This window comes from Nomascus leucogenys, chromosome 17, assembly GCF_006542625.1.
Source record: "Nomascus leucogenys isolate Asia chromosome 17, Asia_NLE_v1, whole genome shotgun sequence".
NCBI lineage: Eukaryota > Metazoa > Chordata > Mammalia > Primates > Hylobatidae > Nomascus > Nomascus leucogenys.
This window is the reverse complement of record NC_044397.1, coordinates 21,359,900-21,372,842: the sequence shown is the minus strand read 5'-3', so window position 1 is coordinate 21,372,842 and position 12,943 is coordinate 21,359,900. Positions and strand designations below refer to the sequence as shown.

The window sequence follows — 12,943 nt, the reverse complement described above, 5'->3', positions numbered from 1 at the left end:
TCTTATTTTTCAGTGGTAAAAAGTGGAGAGAGAGAAAAGGAGTAAAAGAAGAACAAACAGTATTCATGAAGTGCAGAGATTAGAGGTTAGTTGTTACAGGGAAAGTTTGCCAGATTGATGAGCAATAAAACCATTTAGAACTGGGAAATCTTCAGGGCTTTTGTTTTTAAAAGTTATTTTAGGCAATAACCACATCTTGTCATTATAGTCTTTGCTTTCCAGCAATTCCTTTTTACCTTTTAATAATAAAAGCTAATATTTATTGAGAACTATTTTGTCACAGCATCATTACCTATCTCACTTCTTCCTCACAATAACTCTGTGTTAATCTCATTACTATTCTCCTTCCATAGCTGAGAGATCAAACCTTAGATTAAGCAACTAGCATGAGATTTCATAGTTCATAGATGTGGGACTTGAACTTAAACATATACACCTGTGAAAGAAGCTTTGTAAATCTTCCTTTAACTTAAGAGAGAAAATAAGGTATGTGTAGAATGCTGTTTGGTAATATTTTAAGAAAACTGCAGAGGAAGGAGAAAGGAGGTGTGCTAAAAAATCAAAAGACTTTTGGGAGCATGTGACTCCTCCACATTAGACTTGTAAATTTGCTCTTGTATCTCTGCTCCAGGACAGCTAAGCCATTCTGATCTCTTTCAATTTCTGTTCCCCACCGTAGTACTTAGCTTAGTGCCTGGTGCATAGTGGGTGTTCAATAAATATTTACAAAAATAATTAATCTCAAGCATCCTCAGGACAGGTTCCTGGGCTTAAGATGCCATGCAATTTAGACTGCTGCTCTCAGTAAAGAAATAACTTTACCCTCGAAGCCAGGCATTCCAAGAAGGTTTATCAATGAATTTAGTGCATTTCACAAACAAGGAAGCTTACCAGGGGTTTTTAGGCCGTATAACTGGATAGCCTGTGAAAGATCTCTATCGCATGTCTTGCTTCCTGACTTTCCAACTTCACTTCAATTAATTTTGTCACACTGCTCCCTTTTCCTTTTTCTTCCTTAAACGTATTAAATGCTGTGTTTTTTTTTTTTTTTTTGGCTGTGGTCGAGAGAGAATGGATTGTCCTGGGAAAGGCACAAGGAATCTTCATTGTAAACTAATGTGTAGAACATTTTTGTACAGAAATAGCTAATGAATACCCAAAGCATGCTGTTGCTTGCAGTTTAAATGTGGTTTCATTTTTGTTCAGCTCTGGCTTCTAAGTGTCTTAAAAGGAGAAAACTTACTTTTCATTAGATTCATTTAAAACTTTCTCAAGAGAGGAAAGTCCTAAGGGTATAGAAACTTTATGTACTTAAATATATCATGTTAAGGAACTTCACAATGTTTCGTTTATATGGGGCCAAAGACCACAGATCCACCCCGATTGCTAATTATTGAGATTGCAAATAGCTTATTTCAGAACTTAGGGTGAGACAAAAGAAACATGAAGGAACAAAAGGCCCAGGATAATGAAAAGGATATTGTGAAGGGAAAGGCCTGTAGAATTATGATGCAGGTCACATCCTGTGCCTGCATTTAATTGTACCTTTGTATTTAATAATAAAAATGATTACATGCTCACTGCTAACAGGTGTCCCTGCTTCAGAACTGTAGTATGGATAGGTGACAGCAAATTACTCCAATTCATAAACTTGGAACATTATGATTTTATTTTGAGTTTCACCAGTCTATACTAGAAGACATTTTCTGCCAAAATGTACATCAACCCAGGAAGATTTTTAAACTTAGCCCCTGATAAATATACATAAAACATAGGTGAATATTTTAAAATATAAATGAAAGAAAAAATCAACTTTGCCAGGCACTTAACACATTGAGGTTGTATTAATACCATAGTCACATTTCTAGTTCTTTATATTTTATATAAGCTTTGAATGTAATGTAAATTAGCAGTGATGTAAGTGGTCTTTCTGTTAGAACTTAATTGCCTCCTTTATGAATTTTCTCTAATTCTTGCTTAACTTGAACACTTTCTGTAACTGCCTGTCCAAAATATAGCCCCTTCCCTAGGGATTTGTTCTCCCTGTCCTCTGTTTTTCCCTTTATTGCCATTATTGCAATAACAATGTTCTTATTAATCTGTTTGATTTTATCTGTCTTCCTCATTAGAATGAGGTTCCGTAGGACAGAGACCAATGTAATCTTATTCTCCCTAAATCAGTGGTTCCCTAGTACCTTGACCATGCCTGGCTCATAATGTATACCCCCAAAAATATTTGTTAAAGATATTCGTTAATCTGCCATTTACCGTCTTAGTCATATACCAAAAACCCTGCTTGCTACCTTAACTTTATCACTAGCCTCCTCCCTTTGCTTATGTTTTCACCAAAGATTTTGTGGTTGAAGACATTCTATTTCCATTGTCTATTTGGTAGCTAGGTAGAGAGATAATAGTCCCCCTTGATCCCATGACCATAGTTGAATGGAGGTTGAGGGGTTGGGGACTATTCTTAGACTCTTTAAGCCTTGAGCACATTTCCTTTATTTGATCAGCCTCTGAACTGTAATTCATTCATATTTGAATGGTGGGCATTGAGGCTGTTGGAATCATTATTTATTCGCTTATTCAGGTACCCTATGCACTAAGTAGCTCTTGTGGCACAAATGAATCACCTTTTATTTATAGTATTTCTATAGAAAAAAGAATTGAGTTCCAAATATACAGTTTTGAAGATAGAACCTGTTTGTAAATGGGGATTAACTTTAGTAGAAAATTGGCTACATTGCCTATATGTTATCTATTGCTATAATTCTTCATACAGATAACCACAAACGTGAATAGCATAAAAATTAAAAATAATTAGGGTTTATTGTACATGCATTGGAATGCTCATCAGGTGGCTCTTCTGATATAGTCTGGGTGGGCAGGGTGATTTTCTGTTCTCCATTGAACTTGCATTCCTCTGTGGAGGTATTGGCTGTCTGTCAGCTGAAGTAGGATGGCTTTAACTCGGGGCTACTCAACATTTGCTGTCATCTTCCTCCTGGTACCATTAGGCTAACCTGGGCATGTCCTTTTAATGACATTGGCGGAGGGCAAGGGCACAAGCAGAAACATACAAGTGCTCTTTTGAGCCTCTGTTTTTGTCACGTTTACCAACATTCCGTTGGCTAAAACAATTTCACAGGGGTGAGTCGAGAGTCAGAGTGGGGCACTGTGAGGACTCAAGGCAAAGGGCATGGCTACAGGGAGGGGTGAAGGATTGGGACAATTTTTTGCAATATATTATATAGCCCATACAAGCTAATCAACTCAAAGTTTATAGATCTAATGGAAGCATATGATTTCTGATTTCCTTCATGAAACACTTACCTTTTGGGCTTTACTGATGCCCAGTCTCTTTTTGATAGGCTGGGGGAAAGTCAGAGAAACCAGAGATGGGAAAAGGTTGAAGTGAGATCTTGAAAGGGATGGATAATTATTAACTATTAGCTATTGCATGCATTGTATAATTTCAGAGGTACCCAGCTCATCTCCTTTTATAGGACACTGAAGCCCAAAGCAGTACAGTGTATCACCCACATTCCCCCCGCCATGTTAATGACACAACCAAAAGTTGCAACTCAATCATTCTAAGCCCAGAGCCATTCTCCACAATATCTTTTAAGGTACATTCTCCCTAAACGGCCTCGTATGCCTCCCTGACCCCGTCACTCCTCACACAAACAATCACTTTTGTAAATGGTTTATGTTTGAAAATTGCATTGTTATCACAATTCACCATGAAGAGTGGGTTCTTATTTTGAGTTTTCCTTTTTAAGTTTACACATCATACCTTAAAGCAAAATAATCCCCTTATGTGTGTGCATGTGAGTACGTGTTCATGTGCACACACACGTGCATACACACACATGCATGCCTACACACAATCATTCACACACACACACACCACACACTATTTTGCCCTGCCTTTACCTGAGTATTTTGCCCTGCCTTTACCTGAGTATTTATAGTATAGTATTCCCTATTTTGCCCTGCCTTTACCTGAGTATTTCCAATCAGAAAGGGACATTTTGAATATAGTGGTTATATTAAATCATCTTGAGTTTAGTAGGTTAGCCTTTGAATTATCTTTGCTAGACCTCTAAGGGGGAGCTGCCAGAGAGATCACTGTGACACTCTCAGTCTGAGACAATGAAGCATGTGGTATAAATTTAGTTAGAAATGGGATTAAAGCTTTAGGGAGGTATTGTTTCTTACCAGCATCATTTTTCCCCTTTATTGAAGTAGTCAAAGTGATTGCACAAGACTCAGGTCAGGGCACAGGGACATGGAAGGAAATATTCTCAACATTTCAACAGTGGCAGTTTTTAATTGATGAAGTTATGGACAGATGCTATTCTAATTGAGAACCACTTTTTCTAACAAATAGAGTTTCTATACTGGTAGGTAGATCTCAGATCAATAAGTCTGTGATAAGCATACCATTTAAAAGTATGCTATATTAAAAGGAAGCTTGTATGTAGACTGTCATGCATCAGAGTTTTAGACCTGAAGAAACAAGAAAATCCCAGATAGTTTTATACCTGTTTTTTTTTCATATTTACTCATTCTTCATACTCTATACATCAGTGATTATTTTTCTTTTTTTGAGCTATTTTGCATGTTAACATAGTTGCCAAACTTTGACTCTGAGGAGAGCAATATTGCTGTCTCCAAAATATTTATATTTGAGGCCTATCTTTTAGACAGTTACATTCTAAAATGTGTGTGGTCCTGCATTTTTCACTTAAAATATCTCTTATTCTGCTCTGTGCAAGGTCATTGAGGATTAAGACAAAGTTTTCTCTACCACCATCAACCTTCATTCTTTTTGGTGGGTAGATTTTATATTTTGTTTCTCTAAACAAGGGAAAACAGTTATAGTTCCACCTCTTGTGTGCTTCCTCTCCTATAAGTTGTAAGCTCAGTATCTGCACATATGCAAGATTTCAAGTGCAAAAGAGAACAGAGTCGGAAACAGATTTTCACAGTTCCCGTCTGGGTCCTTGTGTAAGTGCCAATGTAAAGCTATTCGGTGATTAGTGAAAAACAGTATAATGTTGCCTGGCTCTAAGGAAACAGTTTTGAAAATCTAAACTTAATAAGCAGATCAGTTAGGTGGGGGTTTGGGATTATTGTATCACATTCCAATGGCATGCAGTGTTGTCAAAAACTTTTTTCTCCAGAATAAAAATTACAGGAGGCATAGAGTTACCTTTCAAAATGTCAGGAAAGAGGGTTGGGGGTTGGGGAAATTAGTTAGGAATAATGAAAATATATCACTTATATCTCAGGAAGCATACACTGTGAGCATCTGGGTATCTCAGGGTAAGGGGTAGATTTCGTGTGGGTAAGGGAGGAGGAGGTTTACCCTGCATCCAAGGAGGCAAATGGATTAAGCCGAATGTCTGGGAAGACGAGGATTGCTGGGTGGAGTTGTGAGGCCCAGGGCTTGGGGGTACCATCAGATTACTTGCTCCTCAAGTTTTGGGAGCTAATAATACCTGTGCTTGCATTTCCCTGCAAAGCAAGGGATACCTTCTGGGATAAGTCCCGAGGGAATCACTCATAACTATTTCTGCTTCCCTCCCACTTATTCAACATAAATCTAGGGCCTAGTTTGGGGTTAAATTCAGATTTTACACATTTATGTCTCTGTCACATTTCTTGCCACCAACTTACTGAAGTCTGAAATTTCTTTAACAAGAGAAAGTATTCCATCCCATAGTTAGAGATATAAGAATTTCAATACCTTTTTGTTTAACACAGTGAATGGGATTAGGCTAAACTTAACAGTAATTGGAAAACAGTAATTCTGTACCTGATAATAACTAGAAAAAAAAACAAAGAGAAACAAGTAAGCCTTTCTGATTTCTCTTGAGATGTGGGAATTGTACAGTAATTACAATGGGATGTAAGTTTCATGAAGGTAGAGATCACCCTGTATCTTTCTCAGTTATATTCCTTGCATTTGTCACAGTGCCTGACTCATAACAAAGGATTTCCATTTTTGTAAGTAGATGGACACATGGATGATTCTAGTATCATAAAGACTATTTAAAAAGGTATATACAAGATAAAATGTTGACCCAGAGGAAGCAGTGAATAATTTTGCCCTGGAAAGGTGCAGATAAAGGGAGACTTTCTGCATCCCTCCAGGAGATGCAGAACTAGACATTTGAACTCGATCATGAGAGATGAACAGAAGTTTCTCAGAATTTCCAGGATGGTATCCGGCCAGAAGAATAAGTATGTGGAAAGGCACGGTGGGAAATGACATGAATGTTCAGGGAGCTACAAATAATTTCACAATTCTAGGTAGTATGAACCATGGCAGACGAGGATCATATCATGAATGGCCTTTTTGTGTAAGTGACATCTCAGATTTGAGTCAAGACAGCTGCTGCTGGGAACCGGGGAGTGGACATAGAAAAACAAGGACCATAGGAACTTGTTTCCACCTCACATTTTAAACTGAAGTTATCCTTGCTTACCTGCAGTCGTATTCAGATTTAGATGCTAATTAGGGAAGATTTGTTAGTATGGAAGCAACAGAGCTTGAAGAACTATATACTGCTCCAATGAGATTTTATATTTTAAACACATATTAAAAGAAAATTTTATCTTTTTAAAGTCACCTTAGAGTCAGATGAATGTGTAACTATTTTCTAAAGGAACTATCATTTCATAAATGGAATTTCTGCCTGGTTCCTTTAAATAGTGACTTCATTTAGGATTTAAAATATTTCATTTACACATGGCTTTCCAGAGGCTTCAAGGCACACCTGAATGGGTGAGCGTTTCTCTATGCCTATGGTGAGAGCAAGCATGACTTAGATTTCTTGTACTACCAGGTATGTGCCTTTGTGGGGCAGGGTGTTTCCTTGTTAGATATATAAATTAACCAGAAAGATTGGGTGGGATAGGTACTGTGTTATTTTCTTAATTTAAGGAGAAGATTTATAATGGAAATTTTATGTGGTTTCTTTGGACTGTTTTATAAAATGTATTCCAATTTTAAGCAAGCAACCGTACATTAATAAAAATTGATTTCTTAAGCTTAACTTCAAATATACTTATGATTTTAAGCAACTATAGGATCATGCTGAGTTGAAACTATGGAACTGCTACCTTTCCCACTTATAGCTCAACTACTGCTATTGTCATTGTTGTTTTTTTCTTCTACTTTCATTCTATTAATTGTTAGACAAAATAACTCCTTATTTTGCATGTTGATGTTTAACATGTTCTCCACTTGATAGAGCATTTAATTTTGGGGGGACGGTTCTTAGCCGATTATATTAGTTCAGTGGTTTTAGAATAAGACATTTGTGGGGAGGGGCAGCAGAATCTTCATTCATTGATTCTCTCTTTATAACCTTGCCCTTTTAGCTGGAACAGATTACTTCTGTAGTGCTGCTAGCCCTGCACAGACTGAATCACAAGGAAGAAACTTTACATAAACCATTTATACTAAGTGTTTGGTATGCTGGCAACATAAATCAACAACAATATCCATTACAAATTCATCCCTTTATCAGTATTATCTTGATAGAACTGATCCCAATGTGTGGGAATTTGAACCCTGCTTCAATACATCTAGCCCTAGATAATTAATTATTCAGGGCACAGAGAACCTGGCCCCTGCAATGTAGAGTAATTCTTCCTGGTCAGCGTTAACTCCACTGGCAATAATAAATAGAAAAAGTCTCTAGTGATGCCAGTATTTTAAAGTGATTAATCATCTTTCCCCCCTTCTCCTCCCCCTTAGTTTTCTTTAACTAGGATTTTTCAGCAATAAATCTTTAACAATACAGGTAGGAATTGTTCTGTAATTAAATTTTGCCCTGCTTAATTTCTTACCTTTTATGTGTGATTAAAAAAAATGTTACATTTTAAGGAGCCCTGATCAAAATTCAAACCAAGAAAAATCCTTTTACAGAATACTGAGAAATGCTCTATGGAAGATTAAGCTCTTGATTTTGAATATTAGATAGAGCACATACACATAAAAATACTCATAAAAATGGTTCATCAACACCAGTTGGGGTGTCAAATATTCTAAAGTTTTGAATTGCTTCACTTTCATGCTTACGATTTGTCTGTATTAGGAAAAGCCTGACATATACATATGTTCCAACACTGAGAGAATAATTACTTATTTCTTAACTTTCAGATAATTGATGTCAGCTCTGTAGGAAAGAGATATTTTCACTATTTTTACGGTACACGAAATGCACTTGCTGAAGCGGCAGGTAGATGCCTGGCTGAGAATGATCGTGTATTTTTAAATTGTGCCCTGTCGAGCTGCCCAGCCATCATGTATATCCTGGGTGACAGGGACAGATGTGACATATCTGTTGTGACACACTTTTGTACCACCAGTCCGTGGCTCGAGGTGACTCCTGTCCCTCCCCTGATGCTTTCCCTGCTGCAGGACAACATAATGATGCACGGATGAACCTTGCCATTGCTCTGACTGCTGCCAGGTATGGGGCTGCCACAGCCAATTACATGGAGGTAGTGAGCTTGCTCAAGAAGACAGACCCCCAGACAGGGAAAGCGCGTGTGAGCGGCGCACGGTGCAAGGATGTCCTCACAGGTATGCCAGGTCTCTGGGAGGGAGGTATTTCTTAGTATCTTGCCTAGCTTATATAATGACTGAATTATAATTTTTCTGTCACTTCTCTTTCATTTAAGCCATGCTTCAGGGTCATATTAATTATATTAGTTATTGTCAACAATGATTGGTTTAACATGAAAATTTCCCTTGTGGGACTTGGCTTTCCCCTTTGTATTATAGTTGTAATAATGATAATGATAATAATAAAATGCCCACCAAATTCCCACAGCTATGAATGGATTCCTTTTTCTTTACAAAAACATGTTATTAATAAAATTAAATAAATGTGCCAAGTTTCAAAGTATCATTTGGGTGACACAGGCATTGTTACATGTTGTTAAAGTGAATCATCTTTAACTTTATTTAGATTTTCATTATTGCCCTGGCTCTAGCGTCATATAGATAGGCAGTTTCCAAATTATATCATTTCTTGAACAAAAGCTCTATGATGTACATTTTCTCACAGCAATGCTGCTCACACATTTGAGTTTTCAGGAGAAAGCGGCTTATTTACTCATTCTACTTTTTCATGTTTGGTGCTTTGACGCTGAGCACTTACAAGATCGACTAAAATCCATAATGAGAAAGTGGAATGCTTTTCTTTCTTCAATTCGGACTTGTTTTTGGTAAATTCACTCAGATGAGAGCCTTTTGTTTGGCTCTTCAATAACTTGAGCTGCTCAGGTCACTTAGTGTGATATGCAGTATACTTCACCATAGGTTAAGTTAATAGATGAATTAGTAATACATAACATCTGTTAACAGAGAAACAAATGGGGTGTGTGATTAATGCCACTTTCTTTCACAGGGCAGGAATTTGACGTGAGAGCCAAATGTGTTATCAATGCCACGGGACCTTTCACGGACTCTGTGCGCAAAATGGATGATAAAGACGCAGCAGCTATCTGCCAGCCAAGTGCTGGTGTCCATATTGTGATGCCTGGTTATTACAGGTAATTGTCTTCCAATGTGGCAGTTGTCACCCGAGAAAGAGGGTCAGGAGAGATTGTCTGGTTTATTTCTTCTTCTAGCATAACAATAGATGGTCTAACTTGCTGTTCAGAATCAGGAGAAATAAGTAAAGGAACTCTTCCAAAACACAAAATACAAACCAGACTTGGGAAGTTTTAGCCACTTATGGCAATACTCGTTTCTAAGGATTAATCCTTTGGGATCTATTTTTCTTTGTTCAGTGTAGTCACCTTCAGAGACTAAGCATTCGTATTTTTGAATTAAACTTTTACTTAAGTCATTAGCAAAATTAATTGTGCAAAATATTTTGTAAAGGACGTATTTTAGTTAAAACAATAAGACATGAATTTTGCAGAATACCCAAATTTGCTTATGAAGAATCTGAAGATGTAGGCCACCCAAGTATTCTTAGGTTTATAACTTTTGAAATACATTTTTAAAAAATATTGTAGCAAGCAAAAACCAGATATATCTAACCTATCAGATTAACAAAGATAATTGAGGATGAAGAAATGGGCAAGAGTAGAAATAAAATAAGAATAGCTGTTAAATGAAAATCATTTAAGCTGGGTGATGGGTACATGGAGCGTCATTAAACTCTTTTTATATATGTTTGAAATTTTTAATAAATTACAAAAGAAACATTTGTGTGGTTCTGGCTAAAAAATAATTACCCATAACGTACATTTTAAGGTATTTATAGAAAAAATTCATATGGCCATGCTAAGGGTATAGAGCATGTGTACTGTTTGTATTTCCGTATGTGGTGAACCTAGTAGGCAAAGTAGTAATTCTATATGAAATAATGACTTATGTGCAACAGTATTCATTATGGCATTGTTTGTAGTTGAGAAATATTAGAAGCTACTTCAGTTCCTCACCTTAGGGTAATAAATAAATTATGGCATAACCACACAAGGGCATATTATATAGTCATTAAGAATTATAATTATAAACAATTTTAATGCCCTAGGAAAACACTAATGATACAATGTTAATTTAGAGTATAGGACTTGATATTTTATGTGCTGTAGGTTCTAACAATGTATATAGAAAAAGACTGGAAGGAAATATGTTAAATGTGAATGGTGATTATTTCTAGGTAATGTGATTATGAGTGAGAGTTCTTTCTTTCCATGTTTTAATAATTTTCCATAAAGGGAATATACAGCTTTTAATATTTGATTAAGTAGATGTGTTGAACCTATGATATTTTGTTTAATACTTCTATTCTCCTAGAATGCTATCCTGCTATGCTATAGATCATGCTGCCTTTTTAGTTGTTGGTTGTCCGGTAACTAAATCTTCCTGAAGAGTCCAAGATGCACCTAATTGGTACCAGATACACTTCTGAGAAAATCATTAAAGAGAATTTCTTATCCACCAACTTCCAAGATTTCCTTTGTGTTTTCAGAATGCGTATGTGAGAGAAATAATAGTCTTTAGGATTTTTACTTTGGACTGGAGATATCAAGGTGCCTCTTAAAGCACCACTGCATAAGATAATAGAAATGTATGCAGTGGTACCTAATTGAGTTTTTAAAACTGTTAACCAGAAGCTTAGTTCAAATGAAAAGGAGAAAAATAAATATATGTAAATGTCCCATATGTTTCTTGTATATAGAGAAGTTTTCAACATTAGTTCCAGATGCAATTGTATATGCTTTTGTGTTCAATTAAAAATATCTAAGGCCAGCTAGTTTATGAGTTTTTGTTTGTTTGTTTTTAAGTATCTCTAAGAATGGAGTGTAGATGTAATCATCATACGTCTTATATTTGTTTAGCTTTTACTAGATTCAACATATTCTCATGTGTTGTGTGCCTTATATTTTCTTCACTGTCATCCCATGATGTCAGAAGACACATATTATTCCCCACGGGCCTTATGTTAATTCTGTCATTAAATAATTAAATAATTTGGGACAAGCCACTTTATTTTGTGAACATTAGTTTTCCGGTCATTAAAATGGGCAAACATTCTGCTCTTTCAGAGTGTAGAGACGAGGAGATTGTACGCAGAATTAAAGTGATACCTTGCTATAGGACTTCTGGGGTTTGTTCATCACTTTTCCTTGGGCTGTGTGGCCTGGGCAAGCTACTTCTTTCAGCTTCTGTTTCCTTCTATCTTTTTGTTGTTGTTGTTGTTGTTGTTTGAGATGAAGTTTTGCTGTGTCACCTAGGCTGGAGTGCAGTGGCGCCATCTTGGCCCACTGCAACCTTCGCCTCCTGAGGTTAAGTGATTCTCCTGCCTCAGCCTCCCGAGTAGCTGGCCCGCCACCACACCCAGCTAATTTTCATATTTTTAGTAGAGACAGGGTTTCACCATGTTGGCTAGGCTGGTCTCGAACTCCTGGCCTCAAGTTATCCGCCTGCCTCACCTCCCAAAGTGCCGGGATTACAGGCGTGAGCCACTGTGCCTGGCCCCTTATATATTGATAATACCTAACTGGTATAATGTTTGACAATGATTCTTGGATTATTTTTTCTCTGTTTTATAGAGTGCTGTATCCCCAGCTATTGGTACAGTGTCTGGCACATAATAGTGCCCAGTAAATATTTTTTGAATGAATCCTACTACATTTTTTATGTTAACTTGCTTACATTGAGACTGTTGCTTTATTTATATTAAAACTTTAATGTAACATTTATGAGATTTTTTAATGTAGAGAATTTAAAATATGAAAATAAAACATGATTCTTCAACTTACTGCCCAGGTAACCCCTGTAGACAAAAATAAATAAATAATGTAAGTACATAACTAGAAATTTCAGTCATCATAGAAAAAAATAGAAATATGAAAATGAAAATTGAAAGCCTGACTCTTATTCCCCCTACCTTTTGTTCCCTCCCCTAGTTCTTCTCTGGTAATTAATAACCTCTTCTTCCAATTCCGTCCGTAAAATCATGTTTTTACAAGCACAAATGTGTATTCTGTTAAAAATGTTGTGTGAAAGTGGTCATGTTGCATATGTTGTTCTATATTATGCTTTATACACTTAGTAACAGAGTAGATTTGGTGTCTTTTAAAAATAAAGGTGTATATTACCCAGAAGTAATATTTTAAAAATTCTGAATCCTAAAAATTCAGCATTAGCTTTAGGTCTCCTGAGGCATGAAGGTGTTAGTTACAGCTAGGTCTGTCTCAGGCTAAGATGCAGTAAGTGACCTCATTCTATGTTGGGAGAAATTAATATCCCCATTTTTAGCACTGTGAGCTATAACCACTACACATCCTGTTGGAAGCTTTGAAGGAATGGTCTGCAGCCTAGTTCCCATTCAGGCTGTCTTGCAGATGAGCCCCTTCTCTTTGAATTGTGACCTAGATTAAGGGTTCATTCCCTCAT

At 36.6% G+C, this 12,943-nt stretch overlaps 1 protein-coding gene across 4 annotated transcripts in view; it reads left to right on the top strand.

Annotated features, from left to right (window-relative positions):
- GPD2 (glycerol-3-phosphate dehydrogenase 2) overlaps positions 1-12,943 on the top strand; it is a 147,912-nt gene that overhangs the window by 102,531 nt on the left and 32,438 nt on the right. For all 4 annotated transcript variants that reach the window (XM_030795707.1, XM_030795709.1, XM_030795706.1 and 1 more), the window contains 2 exons: positions 8,441-8,605; positions 9,435-9,579. In XM_030795707.1, coding sequence (XP_030651567.1) covers positions 8,441-8,605; positions 9,435-9,579 — 310 coding nt within the window. The remainder of the gene's footprint in view (positions 1-8,440; positions 8,606-9,434; positions 9,580-12,943) is intronic.